The sequence below is a fragment of the Larus michahellis genome, chromosome 8 (genome assembly GCF_964199755.1).
Source record: "Larus michahellis chromosome 8, bLarMic1.1, whole genome shotgun sequence".
NCBI lineage: Eukaryota > Metazoa > Chordata > Aves > Charadriiformes > Laridae > Larus > Larus michahellis.
In genome coordinates, this window is record NC_133903.1 from 35,330,584 (window position 1) to 35,354,949 (window position 24,366).

The 24,366-nt window shown below is 37.8% G+C and overlaps 1 protein-coding gene across 3 annotated transcripts in view; it reads left to right on the forward strand.

Moving 5' to 3' along the window:
* The window catches only part of COL11A1 (collagen type XI alpha 1 chain), a 161,527-nt gene that overhangs the window by 96,492 nt on the left and 40,669 nt on the right, over positions 1–24,366 (forward strand). For all 3 annotated transcript variants that reach the window (XM_074597969.1, XM_074597971.1, XM_074597970.1), the window contains 9 exons: positions 3,923–3,976; positions 4,833–4,886; positions 9,806–9,859; positions 10,774–10,881; positions 11,653–11,742; positions 12,031–12,084; positions 20,031–20,138; positions 20,641–20,748; positions 21,806–21,859. In XM_074597969.1, coding sequence (XP_074454070.1) covers positions 3,923–3,976; positions 4,833–4,886; positions 9,806–9,859; positions 10,774–10,881; positions 11,653–11,742; positions 12,031–12,084; positions 20,031–20,138; positions 20,641–20,748; positions 21,806–21,859 — 684 coding nt within the window. The remainder of the gene's footprint in view (positions 1–3,922; positions 3,977–4,832; positions 4,887–9,805; positions 9,860–10,773; positions 10,882–11,652; positions 11,743–12,030; positions 12,085–20,030; positions 20,139–20,640; positions 20,749–21,805; positions 21,860–24,366) is intronic.

The following is a 24,366-nucleotide window of genomic DNA, read 5'->3' on the forward strand; positions in this document are numbered from 1 at the left end:
ACTATATCCATGCACTTAGTGTATATGCATGGAAATTACAGTTGTATTTACCAGCTTATGCTTTTAAGAATGCCCCATTTACTGCAGCATAGTGTGTGTTTGTGGGATTTACAAATCACTCAAGCCATCTCCAGAAGCTTCTTTGTTGAAGTAGCTGATATTCTTGTTCTGATCAGCTAAGAATTCCCTTCAGCCTACTTTCTGCATGCTTGAGAAATCCTATTGTGCTTGCTAAAATAAAATTTTCTGCTTGCTATTATATGACCAATCAATACACAAATCCAATATACAGTCAGCCCATTACACATCAGTATATAGAAAAACAATATTAATAAATCAGATGTGGAATCGCAGCACTGGAAAACCAACTCGCATAGTTTAAGTGCTCTCTGCCAAAGTATTTTTGGAAAGCTCAAGAACAAACTTTTCTTTTGTAGTCCTATTTTATTAAACTACTAACCTTTTTCATGTAGAGAATTTATAAAGCCTTTCCCAGTACCCACCCCCAAGTCCCAGTGATCTCCAGAAGTCTTCCTGCTCAGGAGGGAGTTCCTTGTGCATTTTTCCCTGCTCCATAATGTTGCTTTGTTACACTGTTTCCTTGCTGAATACATGCACACTTGGTGTAGCAATACTGGCAGAACAGCAGCACACTGTTTTTGCTAGAATGGCTAAGCAAACTGGAAAAGGAAAAAGGCCATAGGATCAGACTACATGGTTTGACTGTGTTGATTTCTGAGATAAGGACATCCATAAAGCTATAACAAGAGCATGGCATGAGTGTTCTAGAAATGCCAAATTTTCAGTTTGTGTGTCTGCAGAAAGTGATTAAAGTTAATTTTGTTTCGTTTATCCTTAGTAGTTGCAAGTAGAGTTTTAATAAACATCTGTCTGCTATACAAATATAAAGGAATGCACATGCCTGCATATCTAATTTTTCTGCTTAAGAAAAGGATTCATTTCCTTTTGACTGAAAGCCATTAAAGCATATGCCAAAAAAATAATACCAAGTACATTGGAAATGGAAGTTTTAGTTTACTAAAAACTTTTCATACTCATCATTTTAGGTCTTTCATTCCTGAAGCAGAATATTACTAAACTGTCCAAGAGATTGGTTAGTGGAGCAGGACAGTGGCTCTTGCAGTAAGGAGGAGGGGTAGGATGGAACAGAAGGAAAGTTGAGGACTGGAGGACTAGACTATAGCCAGTACATATGGAAAGCAACACTCCAAGGGAGGCTGCAGAGACATGTTGAAAGTACCTCTATATCAAGTAAAAGACAATGTACCAAGTGGAACATGGCCAGCAGGAATAAGTGGAAAGTTTGGGTGAAACAGGAATGATGTAGCAAGTAAGAGAGAGACACAGGGGCAGGAAGCTAAGATTCAAGAGAGGAATGAGTTAACTAGGATGCTGAATGTAGAGAACTACGCATAGTGCAAGAAAGGGAGAAGAAACATCAGAGGCAGACTACCAGAAGGTGAATAGCAGAGCCTTGTGAAAGAGGAGTTTGCTGACAGCTCCAAGAGGTTATGAGGAAGAGAAGCTGTGGGGGGACTGAAAACAATGAGCAGATAAATCCAAGATGAAGGCATCCCCGGAGAGAAATTGATTAGAGCAAAGAGATGAAGAATCGCAGAGCACCACATCTCATATCACTTGTGTAATATAAGTGTGAGGTATCTATTTGCTTCCCAATAGGGGTGAATTTCAGCCAAAACATAAGACTGTCATATCTATTCCGCTGAGACTACTTCAGGTACCAGACATGTAAACATTAAATAATTTGTCCTGTGTAGCTACTGTTGAAATGAAATTTAATGACAAAAAAGAAAATGTAACTTTGATAGCATGCTGTTAGCATTCTAGTGCTTTTTCTCACATAATCCATCAGTCCAATGGCTTGAAATCTGCAAGTCATATTGTGAATTTAAAAAAAAGCAAATCTACTTTCCTTAAAAAGCCTCAAGATGCGAGGATCAAAGTACAGTGGGAATTTATAAGAAAGAAGGTGCAATTAACAGTAAACCTTTGAGTTCATAGAATCATAGAATGGTTCGGGTTGGAAGGGACCTTAAACCCCCCCGCCATGGGCAGGGACACCTCCCACTAGACCAGGTTGCTCAAAGCCCCATCCAGCCTGGCCTTGAACACTTCCAGGGATGGGGCATCCACAGCTTCCCTGGGCAACCTGTTCCAGTGCCTTACCATGACCAGTAAAGAATTTCTTCCTAATATCTAATCTAAATCTCCCCTCTTTCAGTTTGAAATCATTACCCTCATCCTATTGCTACACTCCCTGATAAAGAGTCCCTCCCCATCTCTCCTGTAGGCCCCCCCTTTAGGTACTGGGAGGCTGCTATAAGGTCTCCTCAGAGCCTTCTCTTCTCCAGGCTGAAACCCCCATCTCTCTCAGCCTGTCTTCATAGGAGAAAAACAACAACCCTCACATGAGCATATTTGTGTGTTATGGAGGTTTCAGAAACAACCTTACACCTGTTTTGGAAGAGAAAATAAAAATGATGGATAGTGCAGTAAAATCACAAAAATTCCTTCCTTTACCTAGCACTTCTTAGTTGACTGAGATTTAGTATTACAGTATAATCAAGGTCTGCCCTCGAATAATATTCACATAAGGGCAAATTCTCCCCCGCTGGGCAGAAGGGATCCTCTCCCACAGCTACATTTGCACACTGTTTCACCTACTGCAGGAGGCAGCCATGCTCTGGAAGTGAGCCTGGGCTGTAATTAATGAGGCTGATGGACCTTATGGTGCTTTATACAGAGCAAAAGGGTAGCATAATTCGGGAGATGCGGCCTTCTGCTTCAAGTCTTTTGCATCAAATTTCAAACCAACATTTCTAACGTAACATAGCTGATGTCTTAGCAAAAGCAGACATCATATACCAAGTAGAATAGGATAAATCTTGCAGTATATGACTACAGTACATGGCTCTCCTGTGGCATCATGTAGAATAGATAAGGTTTTTCAGGTTGCTACTCTTTGACTTGGCAAACTAAAAACTAAACAGGAAAAATTATTTTAATAAACTGACATATTCCCTTTCAACATATTGGCAATAGATTTTAAAAGCTGGCCTCCGTTTTGTCTGGTGACAACTTTAGAAGCAGTCATGTAAGCTAGTACTTTGTGTAAATATCTATGTGTATAGATGTATGTGGACATACATGTATGTACACATGTATATGTATATACTCGTACATATCCATACACAATGCACTAACTCACATGATCATCTTTACCTAAATTTATAAAACCATGCTGCATGAAAATTTTCTCTCTCCATATATATGTGTATATACAAAACTATATAAATACAATGTTCATGCATCATGGTTTTTTTTTCAGCTGTCTCTCTCAGCTATTTTTCATGATAGCAAGAATGTTGTATTTAGTCCCTGGTAGCTCTGGAAGGTTTATTCTATTTGGAAGTTTGTACTGTTGTACTGGCTCAAAGTATTGTTAGAGTGTAAGAACTGCCAAAGATGAATGTTGGACTCCAAGTTTAAAGGACCACCAGACTATTAATTAATTCCCATGTTATATGCAACACAGAAAACAATGTTTCTTACTCTCAGTTGATTCCTACTTTCTTATGCACAGTTTCAGGGGTCAGATGCAGGTATACTTTATATAAGTAGTTTTTCTTTTTTCTTGCTACATTCTTTCACAGGCAGTATTGCTTTCAGGAAATCCCCTCCAATGTCTATGCATGTCAATTGTTGCTACCAATATTTATGGCAGTGGCGCTGAGGCTTTATGCTTATAACCAGACATTATGTACAGAGTTCATATATTTTATAATCAAAGTTGATATATTTTATAATTGAAGCAAACTTTTCAATCCAGTGTCACAGCAGCTAGAGTAAAACTTCATGTGTTTGGTTGCCTTTATACTAGGGACCACAAGGACCTCAGGGACCTGTTGGATTCCCTGGACCAAAGGGACCTCCAGTAAGTATATTTTTATTTAAGTATCTGCAATAATGTTTCTGAAGTTAGTATTTGAAGATTTATTTAAGGGACGGTTTATGTATAGGTTACAACTATGCTTATTGAGTTTTAAGGCTTAGACAAGAACTCACATATTCAAAATGATCATCGGTGCAGCTTTTATGACATTTAGCATAATATACTAAACTGCACATATTCTGGTATGTTGATGCCAATGTCCAGGTGACAGACTGACTTTAAGCAAAATATTACTTTGCTGGTGTATATTTTCTTTTAACAATTGAATCGGTGAGGAAAAAATTAAAGAGGCATTCATTAGTGGCAGAAATGTATAGAAGTAATAGCACATTTGAGCTGCAGCCTGAACTAGTTATACTGCTCTTTTAGTGTGTTTCTGCTCATGTGGAATAAGTACAAAAGCATCAAACCACCTGTGATTTTTTTCACCCATGCAGTTTTTATTTTATTTCATTTCCAATGCCAAAACCTGAAATTTCATCAAATACTCCTGTAATGCTTAGCTTTATGTTAACTGAGTCATTTAGCAAAGAAAAATGGAAGGAAAGTATACAGACTTTCCATGAGTTCTGAATTTACAGAAATCTATTTTGAACATTTATGCATTTGACAGCCTGACAGTCACTCTCCAAGCAATTGCCAACACACATCAGGGAGTACACAAGGAAGATGTATTATTAAAATCACAGCTAACTGATACAGCAGCAGTTAAGCTGTACTGAAGACTAGTCTAGAAAACAAAAAAAGAGATCAGAGATTCTTACAGCTAATTGCATCCTTTTTTTCAGAATTCAGGATGGCTAAGAAATGCTTTGATTTACGTATTTTACAATTTCAGGGGCCACCTGGAAAAGACGGCTTGCCTGGGCACCCAGGACAGCGGGGTGAGACTGTAAGTAAATGTACTGTACTGTGTTAGTGTTGTAAACCTCCAAAGGCCATGATTGTGTTATCAAAGCTAAAGAAACAGACAACAGAGAAAAGGGGAAGAGGCTGGCACTAAGAAGTTAAAAAACTGCAGTTTTCTTATGCTTAGTAGGTTGGGCATGAGAAAGCTTTATTTTGTTTCCATGCTTCAAGAGTGAGGTTATTCTTTGCTATGCTTGGTTAGTAACATCACAATGAGCTTAAATAGTCAATAGAAGTAAAAGAAATACTCAGATCTCAATTTTAATAAAGATTTGTCAGGCAATTACTATATAGTTCTTTTCTCACTGAATGCCATCTGACATAAATAATAACATAATAAAAAGTCTTATTAAATGTAAGCAGCTAGGAAATTCAAAAAGACAACACCTTTGGAAAGTAGGATCAGGAACGATTCAACCTGTAAAAGAAATCTTAAATTTTGAAACTATACCCTATGTAATCCCCCTAAGAATCACAATGATTAAATTCTGGCAGCAAAATGAAAAAATTAACATGTAACAATGTTAATGGAATTATTTTTAAAAAACCCTCTCTATTTCTGTAGTGCCAAAACCTTGCTCATATCCCACTGAAAAAAATTAAAATTCTTACTTGGATTTTTCAGAGCTAGAGGAAGCCATAAATTAATTTAGAGAGAAATTTTCTCAGTATGTAGAATGTGGTTTGGGTTCCAACTTCACTGGGAATCTGTTAGTGACTGCTGAGTCAGTTCCATTGCTGGAAGGGGGAGCACAGAGCTTGGAGTAACACATCATTCCGAAAAACTGTATTTTCTTCTGCTACCGCTGTAGCATTGTAATGCTTTGCAATAATAATACCATTTTTTGTGTGTGAGAGAAACATTATTGACTTTGTTGCTGCAAAGACTAGTCTGTTTAGAATGCAGGATGCTCAAAATTGTTCTTTAGTCTGATAAGAAAAAGCACAGCTACTATTTTCCCTTTAATCTTATTTGTTTGAACATGATCCAGCAATGTGCCATTACAGCAAACAATGCCAATGGTATCCTGGCCTGCAGTAGGGTGATCATTCCATTTTGCTCAGCCCTGCTGAGGCCAGGAGTATTGTGTCCCATTCTGGGCTCCTCCGTACTAGAGGCAGCAAGCTACTGGAGAGAGGCCAGTTAAGGGCCATTAAGGGACTGGGGCATCTCTCCTATGAAAAAAGACTGATAGAGCTGGGACTGTTCAGCCTAGAGAAAAGAAGACCCAGTTCGATTCTTATCAAAGTATATAAATACCTGAAGGGAGGGTGTAAAGAAGATGGAGGCATGCTTCTGAAAAGTGGTGCCCAGTGACAGGACAAGAGGCAACGGGCATAAACTGGAACAAAGGAGGTTCCATCTGAACATCAAGAAACGCTTCTCCACTGTGAGGGTGACATCACTGAAAGAGATGACCCAGAGAGACTGCAGAGTCTCCATCCTTGGAGATATTCAAAAGCCATCTGGACATATTCTTGGGCAACCAGCTCTCAGTGTCCCTGCTTGAGCAGGGCAGTTAGACCAAATGTCCCTTCAAACCTCAACCATGATTCCGTGATTTCTTATTTCCCTCATGACCAGAAATGAAAGATACAATGAAGCTATGGACTATGCTACTCTGTGATGTTTGGACCAGGTCCCTCTGGGTTCAGTCAATAGTATGGTTCTCTAATTTTGTATCTCCTTTGGGTTTAGTAGAGTTAGATTGATATAAAACTTAAGTAACTTCAGAGCAAATGCAGCTTTTCATTAGCATTGTTTTCTGCCCTGTGTATATGTATAGGTGGGCCAGAATTATTTTAAAAATATTTTTCACGCATGGGTTCTCATGTTTTTGTAGATAAACAGATTTTTTTAAAAACAAAAAGTCGACTTGTTGACTTTTTTTTGATTAATATTTCCATCTCATATTTTTAAAAAATGCATAAATCGGAAAACGTTCATTACACTCACTGGTAAATCGGGGTCTTAAGAATTCTGTTTCTTATTAAGGCGTATATCTCATTAAAGTTCAGTGGTGCATGTGGGCATTACAGCAATTAGGGAATAAGGCAGAGACATACTCAAGCTTAACAAATTAGAGAGCCAGATTCCCAGATTGCACTCTGCAGCTTGCTTATGGAATAATAAGCATATGTAGATAGCAACTGAGGTAAGTATTAGTGGAGAAAAGGCTACAGCCTCTTCCCCCAATAAGCCATATGCACTTTGAAAAACTGCCATTGTTTGCTGAAATTCTAGACAAAGGAAAAGTAACATCATGATAAATAATTTGGAATATAAATATAGGAATAAACTAGATACTGAAAACCAATAGCAAGCTAGTTCCTCCTTAGAAGTGATTATCAATTTCAGTGATATCAATCTCAGATTGGCAGGAGGCATCTGATGCAGAGATTATTAGATTGTGTGGTGTTATGCAAGAATTTAGTGTTTCATGCCTATGAAAGGATAAAATAGAAATGTACCAGCTCTTTCATCTATTAGAATTAATCAAGGACCTCCTTATTCTGTTAATAAACTAATTTTTATTAAATTGTCTTTCATAGAAAATAATAAAAAAGGAGGCTAATTAGGTACTTACAAACACACACGAGACATTAGTGTAAATTTTTTAACACTAAATATTTTAGATGAACCCATGGGATGTTCAGGTCATCTTCAGTATTTGCTGCCGAAATCTCCTTTGCTTATTACTTTTACAAATCTGATTCTGTAGGAATAGATAAGTTGGTGACATAAGAGAGAAAACCGAGTAGTAAAATCATCATTAGCATCAAGAATCACTGAATGTACTGCGAGGTATCCCTGCATTCTGCAAACCTGGGTATAGCAGGTCTTCTCAAGATACTTTCAGGAAATAAGTAATATTCAATGTTCCTTTTTGTTTCCTTACAATAGGCTTCAGAAGAAACTTTGACTGTGTAAAGGAAGGGACATGAATGATTCCATCTGTAGCAGTTCTGATTTTCAGTCAGACCAAAAGGGGACTTTTGTATTTGTTTTTAGTCTGGATCATTTCAGACGTCTGAGGGAGAGTGCCTAAACAGTTATGGGCCAAACTGAACTGTGATAACATATGGCTGGCAGCAAAAAGAGAATCAGATAGAGGAAGGTAAAGAAAGTTTAAACTGGATCTGATGGAATGGGGCAACTGCCAGTGAGACTGTGCCCAGAGGAATGCTGAGCAGGGCCCAACGTTTATAAGAAATATGGGCCAGATGACACCTTTGTTTTTACATAGGTGAGCAGAGCAGGAGGCAGGTGTAGGCTGTTAGGCAGAGGATACTATGTGGAATCCTAGGCGCGTTACAGCAGTGAATGCACTCTCCTAACTTTATGTGGCAACACACTTCCAATATTTGAAAGAAATAATTTAGCACATTTTAAAGATACATTGAACAGTGCTACTACAAAGTGAGGTTGTCATTCAGCTTATTGACTAATTTTGGACAGAAGTCTGGGGCTATGTCCTGGTTTGAGGTAAAACAGAAGCAATTTTATTTTTAGTAATTTTACTTTTCAGTTAAGCCTCTCCTATCTCTCTGAAATTAACAGTATATTGTTCAGACAGTGTCTGCTACCAGAGTGATAAGACCTGATGTTTAACCTGATGTTATAGTTAATCCCAAGGAATGGTACACAGAGAGGCTCTTGCTTATACTTATTGCTATGACAACCAAGGTCAGGTAACTTTGCTGTGTGCCATGTTGGAGGGTCAGAAGCGGAACAGCATAGAGAGGTCGCACCTGTGGGGAGGAGGGGACAGGACAGGTGACCTCAAACTGACCAGCAGGGTATTGCATCCCATCTGCATCACGCTCAGTATAAAGCTGAGGGAACCAAGGAGTCAGCCCCTTTTCTTCAATGGCCAGTGTCCGAGGAGGACTCTGTCTGTTCTTCTGCCTTTGATCTCGATCCGTACATTCCTGAATCCAGTTCCTGAGTTCAGTTCCCATCCGTCACTGAGTCCAATCAGGGACTTTCCCAGTGGCTGACGGTGATGTGATCATCACCCTGGGAGCTCCATATTGATTTTGTATATATTATAAATATTTAATTATTTTCTTATTTGATATTATTATTTTTTATTTGTATTATTAATATTTCATTAAAGTAGTTTTCAACCCATAAGCGTCTCCCTTATTTTCTCTCTCTTCTCTTCTGGGGAATAGAGAGAGAGAGAGAAGTAGCTTAAAGAGAGCATCTGTCGGTTGCTTATTGGCCAGCCCAGTCCAAACGACAACAGGCTGGATTAGAAAATGAAAATTCTGTAAAATTTTCCAGTGTTCTGAAAAAATGTCCCAAAAATTTTATCTTTCTATTCTCTGCTTCCCAATTTTTGCTATCATATCAATTTCTCATTGACGTCATTCTTCTTGTGGCACTCACGCTGCCTTTTTTACCACTTCTGAATAACCTTCGTCTTCCCTGGATCTGTATTTCTTTTCATTTTCTTTCTGTCTAACCTCCCCTTTATCTTTAATGCCGCTCCAGCTTAATCCACTATCTGTGTCTTCTCTTTCTTTAAAAAGCATTCTATGTCTGGCTTTATGATTTATAATGTACATATGTAAAAATGTATTTTCAGCTGTCTTTTAGCTGCATCACTTATGCATTCAGACTCGCCTAATCAAGTTCACCTAGAGAGATCTGTAAAACTGACTGGAATTTTTACTGCTGTACCACCTGAGACATATTGTAACTGACAGACATACGAAAGATTAATCAGTATTTCACTTCTAAGTATACACAAGAAAAAAGAATTTCTTGTTTTTATTTCCTGAAGGAAGGAATGTGTGACATGGAATTTCTCTTTTTTCTCTTCAGCACATATACGAATTTTGTTCTTCTATATCTTGTCCTGGGTAACATGGTATTCTATAATTATTTCACAGGGTTTTCAAGGAAAAACTGGTCCTCCTGGTCCTGGTGGCGTTGTTGGCCCACAGGTACATCGTTTAATTTCATAGTTAACTTCATAAGACCAATATTTAATGCTTATATTATTAATGCTTAATAATAATGCTTATATTATGGCTAAGGCAGTTGCTGTTGCTGTATTAAAAGGACCATATTGATGGTTATATTAACTTTTGTAACAAATTATGCATATCAATTTTAGAAAGGTGTACTTAGTAATCATTAGTGCAAATGTTAGGAGTACTTTTCCACTTCCTTTTTTGTGTGTTTTCTTAATGTGATTATGAAGTTGGTGGTTTGCAGAAGTCAAGAAGGCAGAGTTCTCTACCATGAAATAGTTTAGAAAGAGCAATGCAACTTGTCAGAGGCCAAATTTCAGTTACTTTTAGATTGTGTAGAGATTCACTATGAAAATTTCATTTCATCTAATTTATTTGCAACAAAATCAACCATTTGAATTGCATGAGCTTTTTTAGCTAATTCCCTCAGTGAAAATTTTCTGCTAGTAAATCTGAAGAGATATCTTTCAATTCTCCTACCTTCCAATTTGTATTATTCAGAAAAATAACAGTACAGACAGTGTTTCAAGACAAGCATAGTACACGGATTACCCTCCCATGTCCTTTTTGTAACCTCCTCTCATACATGGGTACACACTGTGTTTTAAAGCTTATTGCTTAAGGAGCAAGGTCAGGATTTCACTCTTTGGAAGCTGTACAGATGTGTCTGCAGGCAGAATACGATGCAAAATTTATTTTATAGGACAAAGATATTTAATAAGTCAGCATTGCCTGGAGGGAAGGGGAGGAATGCATGCTAACCAATGGTAATATTGTTTTGTAACAATACTCATAACAGCTGGATATTAAGAATCTGCTCCTCCCCACCACCCCCCAAGACATTAAATACCTTCGGGTGACTGAAGTTTTACTTTTGTGCTTAGGGTCCTACTGGTGAGACTGGCCCAATTGGTGAAAGAGGTCATCCAGGTCCTCCTGGCCCACCAGGTGAACAAGGCCTCCCAGGTGCTGCAGGAAAAGAAGGTGCTAAGGTATGATGTGGCTTTGGGGAACAAATTGGAAGGGACAGATAAATTGCTGACAGTCTCAAATTTCAAATCATCATGCAGAACAAAATCAGAACATACAATATAAAATCACAATCAGCACATTTCACCCAGACGGATTTTGGACGATTCCAATTTTAGAGCTGTGTCTGCTTCCATTGAAATAATCAGAATTCTCTTGAGCCAAAGCCAATAATTAGTATTTTTTGTAATAAAAAACAATGAAAAACCAGTTTACATATACCACACATTCACTATGAAAATATGTAGTGATGATTGCACCAAGGTGGAAAATTGTACATTGGCATTTAAAGTAGGGTGTGTAGTACTGGCTACAAGGCAGAATTTCACTGACCAAATTTAGCTCTTTGCTTACTTTTTGGCCAGCGTTGGGGCACAAGAAGAATATTGCTTATCTAGTTACTATGTAGTTCTATTCAACCTTCCATTTTAAATGGGCATTATAAGTTTTTAATGAATTTATCTTTAAACATACTTTTATGGTTTAATGTGTTTTTCACTAATTATATTCTGTAACTAATACTGTATTTTGTCAAAGCTTGTTATAAATTTAAGCATATTGATAGACTATTGTACTAAAAGTCTTAAAAGAATTAATGGGTGAATAGGTGGGGGCATAATCTTTTTTGTCATTATGGTAACTAGGATCTGGTATTTCATTTTCGTCACTCATTTAATGACTAACATAAGCATTTTAAACTTTTTTTTAAAATCAAAATGTAATTTGTTTCCAAGGGTGACCCAGGCCCTCAAGGCATTCCTGGGAAAGATGGACCAGCAGGTCTTCGTGGTTTCCCTGGAGAGAGAGGCCTTCCAGGTGCTCAGGTATCATATAAGCACTAGAACAATTGACATCATGTTTCTAAATACAAAAAACAATGGATTAACTACTCTTATTTCATGGAACCTCCTATTGTGCTTAAAAATGAATGCAATAGGAGTACAAAAATCAATAATCCAACATTGTTAAATATCATTGGCTATATAAGTCAAAAGGAATTTTTTTCAGTCTTTTGCCTTTGTATTTTTACATTTTTCCTATTACATGTGTTGGAAAAATAACTCTTAAACTTTCCAGTGTAAGAGTTAAGCTTTTTTTTTTACATTTTTTAGGGTCCTGCTGGTCTGAAAGGAGGGGAAGGCCCACAAGGCCCACCTGGCCCAGTTGTAAGTAAACATAATAATTTTATGGAAATATAAACAGTCTTAAATAGTAACCTTTTTTCTTCTTTACATGCTGTGATGTTTTCATCAATGCAGTCTGTAAAATAGCAGACAGATGTATGTCATTCAAAGCGATCAATAATTATATTCTACTAATTATTCACACTAATAAACGTTCAAGGAATGTGAAGGTTGTGAATATCTGAAGCCTTCTGCTAACAGTAGGTATGAGATGTACTTGTTGCTCAGTACTTGCCACTTACATAAGTTATTGTTGAGATGAAAGAGGTTTTCCATGGTGGAAAATCTATGGATAGTGGATAATGGACTCATGCTGTTGTAGTGGGTTGACTTTGTCTGCACACCAGGTGCCCACCAAGCTGCTCTATCACTCTCCCTCCTCAACTGGGCAGGGGGAGAAAAAATATGACAAAAGGCTCATCGGTCGAGATAAGGACAGGTAGATCACTTACCAATTACCCTCATGGGCAACAAGCTCAACTTAGGGAAATTAATTTAATTTATTACCAATTAAATCAGAGTAGGATAATGAGAAATAAAAAACAAATCTTAAAACACCTTCCCCTCACTCTTCCCTTCTTCCCAGGCTCAACTTCACTCCCAAATTCTCTACCTCCCCTCCCCCAGCAGCGATGCGTGATGGGGAATGGGGGTTGCAGTCAATTCATCACATGTTGTCTCTGCTGCTCCTTTCTCCTCACACCCTTCCCGTGCTCCACCATGGGGTCCCACCCATGGGAAACAGTCCTCCATTAACTCTTCTCCAACGTGGTTCTTCCCACAGGCTGCAGTTCTTCATGAACTGCTCCAGCGTCGGTCCCTTCCACAGGGTGCAGTCCTTCAGGAAGGGATTGCTCCAGCATTGGTCCCCCATGGGGTCACAGGTCCTGCCAGAAAACTTTCTCCAGCACGTACTCCTCTCTGTGGGGTCACACATCCTGACAGGAGCCTGCTCCAGCAGGGCCTCTCCACGGGGTCACAGCCTCCTTCGGGCACATCCATCTCCTCCAGGATGGGGTCCTCCATGGGCTGCAGGTGGATATCTGCTCCACCATGGACCCCTATGGGCTGCAGGGGGACAGCCTGCCTCACCATGGTCTTCACCATGGCCTGCAGGGGAATCTCTGCTCCAGTGCCTGGAGCACCTCCTCACCTCCTCACCCTTACTTCTTCACTCTGGTGTCTGCAGATTTTTTTCTCTCACATTCTCACAGCTCTCTTCCCACTGCTGTTGCACAGCAATTTTTTCGCCCTTCTTAAATGTTACGCCAGAGGTGCTACCACTGTCACTGATTGGCTTGGCTTTGGCCAGTGGCAGGTCCATCTTGGAGCCAGCTGGCATTGGCTCTATCGGACATAGGGGAAGCTTCTGGCATCTTCTCACAGAAGCCACCCCTGCAGCCCGCCCCTCCCCCAAAGATCTTGCCACGCAAACCCAATACAGCAGTGTTCCCTTTGTACAACTGCAGTTCACTCATACAGTTGACCCACATAATGTTTACAATACTGCTGGTGTTCTGCGTAGCCTAAACTAGCATTTAAATATGTGGTCTCACTACTTTTGTGCCTTTATTACTGCATCTAATATTTTGAACCATATACCAGCCTATATGTAAGCCTGTTTTGGAAAATGCACCATATATCAGCCTATATTTTGGAAAATATATCATATACCAGCCCAAATGTAAGCCTGTTTTGGAAAATGAAACTTGAAATGTCCCACTGAAATCCACAGGAAAATAGATCATGCAAGAATATAAGAATGGCTTATTAACAATACCATTTTATGAATATGTAAAGAAATTATGCATTATACAATTACTTAAGAATTTTAGAGGACAAGAGGACCAGAACCCATCCATTGCTTTGAAGACTTTACCTTTACTGTACTCGTGTGGACCATGCCTATAGATAGGATCAGTGAAAATGTTACAAATTATGTTTGCTTGGCTAATAACAGCTATGTCAAATCATGTAATGCAAAAATATTCCTTCTCAACAATTTAAACTCAACATAGGCATAAAAATGTATTTCCCAACTGTTTGTGTTGTTGTAGTTGTTTTTTTCTTTATAATTATGATAGAGAGAAAAGCAGTGACACATAGTCATTCCTCAAAACCAGTAAATTATCCTCTCTTGAGCAGTGTGACTAGGCTTTTTCGATATGGTCCTGTGCTCAAGAGTTGTTTACATTTAGATTTTTTGTTTCCCATTTGGGCTTCTACTATTTATACTTCTGCTGCCTCTTTCACTTCAGTTTCTGGTAGTGATCCTGAAAGGTATTTGAAGTAGGATATGCTTAAAGTTACCTATTCTCTGTTGTCATTTTTTATGCAAGTTCTACAAGGATACACTGGTATTCAAAACACAGTACAGTTATTCCCAAATGTGAATTCTGTAGATTTTGACAGTCATCTTGACAATTTATTTCTTTCATTCAGTGCAACTGACGTAAAAAAAATAAAAATCAGCACCGCTATTCCTGTTAGATAAAAGAGTAATGGAGGAGCTGAAACTGTATGTATTTCAACAATAAAACTCTTATGTCCCTGCAATTCATATTGAAATCAGAATGCATTAAACAGGGAGGGAAAAAAAACCAACATAGTATAAAGGTTCTTGCTTTTGGATTATTTCAACATTATTAGAAAAGATCTGCTGTAGCACACTTTTAGGCTTTACTTCTTGATTTCTTAATACTTGGTACTTGAATTCTTAAAATTAATTATTGAATTCTTAATACCTTTAAGCTTCTATTCTTTAAATCAAGAACTTGCATTTGTGATTTCTTAACACCATGCAGTACACGTACATTCCCAAAAGGCACCAAAACAAGGTAGCTGGGAATGGAATGGAATGGAATGGAATGGAATGGAATGGAATGGAATGGAATGGAAGCTAGCAGGGAGAGTCAAAAGGGATATCATCCCACCCCATCTGAAGAACCTGAACTGTTAGAAGAAAAGATGAATCAAAATCAAGAAAGCATAGACCAGAATAGTCTCCTCAATCTAAAGGTCACGTCTTCATTTTCTGTTAAAGGAGGCCCTAAGGCTGAACTAACCTCTCAAGCAGATAGTTACTTCAGGTGCAATGAACCAGAACTTTTCTGAGCATGCACAAACCAGACAGCACAAGCATACCTGACATTTACTGCACCCCCCTTTCCCACACAGGGTGCCCACACAGTTGCTGGGCCACTCCTACCATAGTTTCTCATAAACAAGCATCACTTAAGGCTGTGAGGCAAAAGCATGTTTAGTGGTTTAGTGATGGTTGTCCATATTCTGAAATACATATGTTTGAATTTAAATTCAGATGACACATGTTTTACTAATTCTTATAGGGTATGTATACATTCACCTCACATTTTGAGGTGAATGTCTCGATCATCCCCATTTACCATCATTGGGTTCAAATCATGGAGCTCTCCTTTCATGTGAAACTAAATTGGAAGAGAAATTGCAGGTGCGCTTCTAATACACGTCAGTTAATGGGAGTTCAGTGCCAAACTAGAATTATCATGAAGTATAGTCCAGAGATACACAGAGCATGGGTGTCAGGAGCACAGTACCAACTGCTTCTTCACTTTATAAATCCATTCCTGTTGGGGCCACGCTTCCTGCTAAGGTAAACATAGTCATAAAAAGAATCACTTAGGAAGCTCAGAAATTTTTGCATATAGTTTTTCTGATCTTTGAGAAATAGATGTAGTGGTAGCAGAAATTGTGGGCAGAGTGGAAAGAGAGTTTGAAGGGTAAGCATTTTTATAATATACTTTGAGGTCACTGTAGTGCAAGCGGGCCACATGAGGCACAAAAAGCACCAAGCTGAACTGAGAGCATTCCAGAAGTCCTCAGTGGGATTCTTTTACTATTTCATCTCTAATTACTAACTTGTTATCTTGAAAGTGTTTTTCAGTGCAAAAAGATGCATAGATGCCCTTAATACTGGGTTTCTGTGCATTTGCAAGGACCACAATTAAACCACAATACCTTGCTTTTTTTCACAGTAGCTCATAGCAGACAATGAGCATCAAATAGTCCTAAAATATTTTCCCATCTATTTTTAGCCAACAGAGGGTACATACAGAAGTATAATTATAATGGAGTCTTCATTTGCCATTTGTAATAGGAAGAGAATTCATGCCACTGGATGATTTTTCTCCAGTTCCCTGCCAATACCAATTGCTTCTAACTAGCATATATAGTCAATTATAAGCTTTATTTGGCTAGTGCATACATCTGCAGGCATACCAAACAAATGACTGCTCCAAATAACGTGCATGCCAATTATTGTGCTTAGAGTGATTTGGACAAAAGAAAGAGATGCATGAATGCACTCCGGAGCAAGGGTTTTTTCTGTTGTTTTGGGTTTTTTTGTTGTTGTTGTTGTGAGTTTTTTGTTTGGTTTTTTTGTTGTGTTTGGTTTTTTGTGTGTGTGGTTTTTTTTTAAACAGCTCTCTCTTATCTGCTGTCTTTGTCTTCTGTTTGTTTTCTTCACTTCTCATACTACTGTGTGGAATGCTGAATGCTGATGAGAGAAAGCTCTTTGGAATGTCAATCGGTCATTTTTCATTAGCTCATTTAGGAATAGGCTGCCCAAATTGAACTCAGAACAAGCCAGCTGTAGGCTACTGAATTGTTAGTACAGAGCTATCTAGAGCTATCTAGAGCTATCTTCCTCTCTCTGATAACATTTTCCAGTCATGGGGATCTTCACTTGTTGAGCATTTTGTTAATCATCAGTAAAAAACATTGCTACTACTATGTAATGTATATGATAGTTATGATTACATACCTCTTCACAGAAAGAGAGATAAGAACTAGGTTACTAATGAGTTTATAGTCTGTATAAGAGAAATACAAGACAAAGCATGACACTTCCATTCTGTAGGAAAGTTTTTCAAAACGCCCACAAATTAATAAAAAGATTCCAGGATGTGAGTACCACTGCAAGACCACAGGTTAACAAGGAGTTTAGTAATATATGGGGATTGTTTTATAGTGGGACGGAGCGACAAAAATAGATAATAAACATAGAAAGAGAAAACAGACTTAACAAGCTGCCTAAAATGCTTTTCTGAGTTGCAACTATAATTTAATGTGTTCTGCTTTGATCAGAGGCCATTCTCACAGAGAAATGAGAGGATCCTTGAAAAGAAAAGCTGTACTTCTTGTTCATAACTCAAGTGCAAATATAAATGTGAAAAGCTGGCTGAATAAAGGGGCTACTAGAAATTATGGTCACTGTTAGTGTCTGCTGTCTGATACAAGAAAGATCTATCGGTTATTTGGATTTTTTTGCTCTCTATTCGTGCAGCCTACTGATGAGATGACCTAAAATTGTTTAGCTTATGAGAGCTGACAAGATCACAGACCATGGTAGTATGGCTGCAGGGTAGTGAATTTGTCTTGTTGAATTCACTGAAGTCTTAGGAAGTAAAATAGCAGAAATCGGACAGAAACTTAGGCATCCACCCAGACTTTAAAATAAAAATAAAAATAAATAAAAAAAACAAACAAAGAAAACCAACACCAGGAAGGATAAAGTCATCTGTGATTCCTGCACACTTTTTTGAACACTCATGCAAAATTAGATCTTACTGAGATAACTTGCAAAACTATTCGGAGAAACCATTCAGCATTCTCTTCTGCCACAGTTATCTGGAGGGAAAAGCACCTCATTATGGATTTAGTACCAGTTATACTAATAGAGTCAGTCCAGGAAAAGTATGCCATGAATAAAAGCAAAAAATTGGACCCTCATAGGTGAAATCATCTTAAAATTCCAGTGCTCCAAGAGCCAGCAAATTTGATCTTGCTTAAACATGGGAAAAAAACTGGCTATTTAGAGCCTCAGGCTACAATACCCATTGCTTATCCATTCCATGATGTATCACCCCACTTCCAGTATATCAGTTGGAAAAGTGAAATTATCAATAACTTTAAAGTGTTACAAACTATCTTCTATGTGTCAAACTGAAAAGCTGGGGAAATATTACTCTACAGCAAACAAACCTTAAACAGCGCTCTTTGATGCAAAAATTATAAATTATTTAAAAGACAGAAAACAAAGATGCTGTAAAAATGTGAAAATATAGAAATTTAGAGGGAGAGGACAGCTCTCTCTGCTTCTGTTTCCAGTGAGTCCACAAATTTCACAGTTAACTCTGTTGCTCTTAGTGAAATAGTTTTTCCCATTAGATTTGTAAGCACAAGCCTAGCTCATGTGTAGAATATAATGGAACAGATACTCCATTGTCCTTGTTCCCATGCTGCCTGATCTACAGGACACAGGAGGGACGTATGGCCTCTTGAATCCTCAGGAAGTATCAGGACTGGCAAAGCTGAATTTCCTGTCAGAGTTCTCAGCCAGTGATGGTGCAAAACGCACAAAGACACTCCACCATTCTTCATGCTCCGCCTGTACCCAGGAGAGCATCATGCTTCTGTCTCTCTGTACATGCTGATGCTTGTGGAGAGACAGGAAGAAGCAAGTTGGATGGCAGTTAACCTCTGTAGACACACGAAGTTTTTCCCCTGTGCTATCATGAATCCATTTCACAAATTCAGAACAGTTGGTCAGAATCCGCCTGTGTGATGAAGGAGATATTACTAATTCAAGTGTAAATGTCTTTTGCCCCCTGTCATTTCTATGCTGTGATGTGCCTCCAAACAGGTCTCTGTTTCTTTGCTTATGAATTACAGAGAACTTGGTTATAGATCACTGTATGGGAATTAACCCAGCTTGCAAAAATCAGTGTTCCACATTATGGCTTTTGGCTAAATGATAAACAAATATGGATAGACCAACATTTAACATTTTGATTCTGAAATTACATGTATTTGAGTAGAAGTTCTAATCTATACTGTTATCTGTTCCCTTGTATCCTTTTAGGAAGGGGGTTTAGTACCAGAACACATTGTTTCCTTTCCTTTACCCCTTTCACCACTATTTAAAAGTATATGTCATCTGTATGCTTAGAAAGTGCAATAAATAAGATGGGAAAAAATTACTCCACCTCCTTGTTTTTAGAGCACTGCAGATTTTTACATATCTAGTCATTCCCTCCATTTTGTCTAGTTAGCTCAATCCAGTGGAAACAATAAAAGCACAGGTCAAATTATAAAAGCTTGTGGAGTTTGGCTTTGTGGCAGATTGACGTATTTAAAAGAAAGGTTGTTTTTTTATGGAACAACCATCAGCCCTATACTGCTTCAAAAGAAAGAATTGACAGGGAAGGTAGCAACTAAATTTTCACTTATGGATATTTTGGTAGTTTCAGATAGAAAAAACCCCCACCTTTATTTAGACAATTAAAGGAATGCAGTAATGACAGTGATATGACTCATTTAACAGTGATGCTTATTGATATTAGATTAATTTCCCCCTGTCTTTTCCCCTTTAATTTGCAATATTAGATTTTTAACTTTTTCTGTGCTTATCTAAAGGTCCTTGTACATCCAAGCCACCTCTGTATAAGACATCAAATTAGTGATTAGACTTTAATAGATTTTTACACACACGAATGGAAACACAGAAATATACTGATCAACACAGCAATGTACAGCACAAAATTTGACCAAAAATTTGGGCTGCGGTGTGGGTTACTTGTGTATTTTAATATGGTGAACATTACAGAGGGAATAAAGTTTTTGAAAACCAGCTGAAGCTCATTCCTGTTATGATGAACAAATACAGGAAGGGGTATTTATGAAAAAAAAAAGTTCAAATTAGTATTGAATACAAACTATTGAGTGTGAACTTCACGTTAGGTTTTTCAGCCTTTTTCTTTACTTATATGCATGCTGAACGTGTACCCTTCTCCCAGCTGGAATCTCACTGAGTAACCTGGGTCATGAAAACCACCAACAGTTATCAGGGCTATATCAGAATTGCCATATAATTTTTTATTTCTTTCCAGGGCTCACCAGGGGAACGTGGAGCAGCAGGCACTGCTGGCCCAATTGGTCTGCCAGGTCGTCCTGGACCTCAGGGTCCTCCAGGCCCTGCAGGGGAGAAGGGTGCTCCCGTAAGTAATCACAGACTCACATAAAACTATCACAGCACAGACTTTTCATTCCAGAACGTTACTTTTTCCCACTCTAGTATTTGCCTATTAAACATATCCTCATAATACCTGACCTACTCCTTTTATATTTACAATTAAGTGAATAGTAAAACATTTCTTGTCATACCCTCTAACAACCAAGAAGGGCTAAACCTGTTATTATCACAGCAGGGAATGAATATAATAAAAAAGTTTGTCAATTCAGTCTTTCATTAGAACTTTGTACCCAGCATTAGTGTATGTGCATTAGAGTACAAGTGTATTTGACGTCCACTTCCATTATTACATAGTATAATTTTCTGATACATTCTCTTCCCTTTATAGTATCCTTTCTGTTGTTTTTTGGTTTTTTGGGTTTTTTTGTTTTTTTTTTTAATTTTATATTGGTAATGTGATTACCTGTACTGAAATCTTCATTACTCTCCTGTGGTAATGTGTATCACTTTCTTTCCTTCAAAACCAGGGTGAAAAAGGTCCTCAGGGTCCAGCTGGACGTGATGGAGTACAGGGCCCTGTAGGACTTCCTGGTCCCGCTGGTCCTAGCGGATCTCCTGGAGAAGACGGTGACAAGGTGAATTATTATAATTGGTATTAGTGCATCTGTGAGAAGGTCAGTCAGTACGGTTCTCTGGTTGTAGCTTTCCTCACAATAAATACGATGACAAAGCAACTCTTATCCCTGCCTCCCCCATACTCCCTCCACCTGCTGCAAAAATAAACTAAAAAACCTTCTATAATCAGACGTCTGAGGGGGAGATGCCATGGGACATTGGGATTTGTGTTCAAGAACTAGTAGAATAACATTTATCCTGGCAAAGAAACAAAGATGAAAGTGTGGCAAAATAAATCAAGGCAGATGATATCAAAATTGATTTTTACCTATTTTAGAAACTTGGTTTGCTGAATGAGTAAGATAAAATGTTCTCAGTAATGTATAGTGATTTGGAACCACTGTTGATAGGTCGAGGGTGTCAAAATAGTATGTTCTCAGCAGAGCTATTCTCTTGACTTCTGGCAGAATTTAAGACACGGCACCTTTCAGGACCATCTTGAATGTTTGCTGATCCAGCACTATTTTGTTAGTTAGCATGGATAAAGGTAAAGATTCTGAGGTGTGTTTTTATGATGCATGAGTGTTATTTATCCCACAGAGAGTATTTTCTGTGATTTAATTCGCTTTTATTATTTTATAAGGAAAAGTGTTTTACTGACATGGTTTCCTGGTGATTTGAATAATTTTGAAGTTTTTAAATATTGTACACTTCAGTGAAAAGCAGCTCAGTCAGATACAGTTAGATGAGTCTGTAAATCAGGGTGCTTTCATCATAAGTTCATATTGAAGGCGACATGAGGAACACAGTTTGCTTTATTTAGAGCTCAGCTGTGCTATACTTCAAAGACAGGTCTTGTTGCCCTTTGCAGTATAGCAATCAATATCTGGATTAATATGACATACTATTGATCAATGCAGAATTGCCCCCATCAGGCCTTCACACTTGAAGCAGCAGCATAAAACACAGAATAATCATATCAAAGGGAACATTTAAAGATACTGTGATATTGACTTCAGCTAAGTGTGAAGGAGACCATTTTAAACAAGAGGTTTAACTTTTAACTTTCAATTACAGGGTGAAATTGGTGAACCGGGTCAGAAAGGTAGTAAAGGCGACAAGGGAGAAAACGTGAGTAGCAAAATCCTTTGTCCATTACAGTCTTCATAAATAAAAAGCATTCATGCATGAAGTATGCAGGTAGCCTTGCTGCATCGATGAACAGAAACAAAGACACACTTCAAAAATATTTCTTCAAAATGATGTTGAGTTTTAACACAATACTTGGAAGTTTGTACTTATAGAGCCATGCATATATTTAGTATTTCCCATATTTCTTGAGCTTATAGAATCATTAAAAAATAAACGGGTAAACTAAATTCCTAAGCACCCTTCCTATATCATTTTAATTCATCCATTCTGCATTTGAACTGGGAGAGACCAGGAATACACTTACTGTGTTTAAGTTACCTTCACTGACTGGATTGTGTGAACATACCCAGCTTTAGCTTCTTAGCCATAATAATAAATAATATGAAGACTCAATAGAGAATTCTACTAATATAGTTTTAAAATTTTTAAAGAATATTTAATTCTTGGAGAGTACGCTTAGCTGTTTGCAACATTTCAGAACAGTGAAGACCTCCGATCAAATGGCTTATATGAGTTTTCAAATATTATCACTAGGCCTATTACTGAATCAGGCTTCTACTTGATTTCATCTGAAATGTTTTTGTCTTCAAAATTGTTTCTGAAGTTCAAGCACTTCCTCTTTTGATTAAGGCCAGAAATATAAAAATAAGCTTTTTCCACTTCAAAATTTGAAGCTAGAAAGGATAAAACTAGCACTTTTTTTGGTTGGTTTCTTTCCCAAAAATTCAGAAAAGGTTTGTTTTCACTTCTGTTCAATTCCAAGATAAACTGACATTTTATTTGAATAGTTTTCCTTAAGAAAAAATGGAGACGTAATTGTAGAAAGATTTTTTTATTATTATTATATTCCATCAATATTCACAGTTAGCAAAGTTCAGAACTCAACATAGGGGTATTGATAACTAAGCGTATTTACTCTCTTGAAAACACTGTGTGCTTATTATGATTAACAACTTATAGAGCATCATAAAATTAGATTGCTTCCAAAAATTGCACCAAATTTACAGCTTACACATAATCAGATGATGTTTCATAGGAGGATATATACAAATTCAAGCAAATCACAGTTTTATGATAATTTCGTAGAAAAAAATGTGGAGACAAAATGTGCAAAAAATTACAAGGGTTTTCTTTGTTTTTAAGGATAAGCTTGTCCTTTTCTGTTATTTATGTGAGAAAGATTTCTGCAGTTTCCAGTGCAGATAACACATATTTTTCACAATCCTATTTTAATAGATCAAATCACAAGTGTTATGCTTCAATAAACTAGTTGTAAAGCCCTGTTAACACAAAGATTGTAATATACATATGGATTAGAGAGCACTTGTATTATAAACCCCAGTTTTCCAAGAAACATACATGTAAACAAGTTGTAAACAAATTCTGCTTCAGACTAAAATTACTTCTGCATGATCAGAGCTGAATGCTTTGGTTGACTTTGTAAAATTAATTAATCAAAGTAAAACATTTTTAAAGTCAGTTTTAAAACTATGGACTTGTTCCCAGTTAATGGAAAATCAGTCTTAATCTATTTGCTGCTGTGGTTGTAAACCAGCTGCAGGATACATCGAGATATATGCAGCTCCTCTTTGTCCACCTGAAGATGTCCATGACAGTACAGGCCCTGTGTACACAGCAAAACCTGGCATTTAAAGGAAAGGACAGAGGTAGCATATGAAGCAGGTCACGGTCCAGTTCCACTTCAGGCTTTGCATGTGATCACATGCATATCCTTCTGTTTTCCCCTTTGACATGCCTCTCTTCATTAGAGATGCTTCTGCATCAGAGAAATTCGGAAAAAACACATGCTACACTTTTCTATTTCAGACCATTTCAGCATAGCTAGTTATGCTGAGCATTAGACTGTAACCACAGTTCCCATAGTGAGTACTAATGTATTTGGGCGTGTTCCAGCAGACCTGCTTTACAAATCAAGTGTCTGCAGCATAATCATTTGAGAACTTATCCTGTACTCTCAAGTCTCAAGGTTTAAGACATTTGGGAATGTAATATGTTTTCCTTGAAAGACAGGATTCAGTGTCCAGGCCTGCTTAGTTGAAGTGAATGTTACCCCATTTGAAGTCATGTGTATTGAATCCTATTTGCCCTCAGTTGCAGTCATTTTACCCTGACAATTTCGGAATGTGTTTATTTCAAATCTGCTTTCCTTTCAACATGCTGACAGATGTACACAGGGGCAGGGAGGAAAGGCCTTGTTGGTCAGCTCTGAAAGATTCTGAAGAGGAAGTAAATACATAGTTCTGAAATCGGTGGACATAAAGAATAGATATTCACAATACCCAGACACCCAGAAAAGCCTTGGTGGGCATTTAGAGCCTAATCACAGCAAGGATCCTGGGCAAAGAAGAATTTATCCCTTTTTCCTGATTAAGAATAGCTGGAAACATCTTGAATACCCAGTTGAAACTAACAACGATTTATGTTTGGGGTTTTAAATATACTGTGCCTAAGAAAATATACTATGT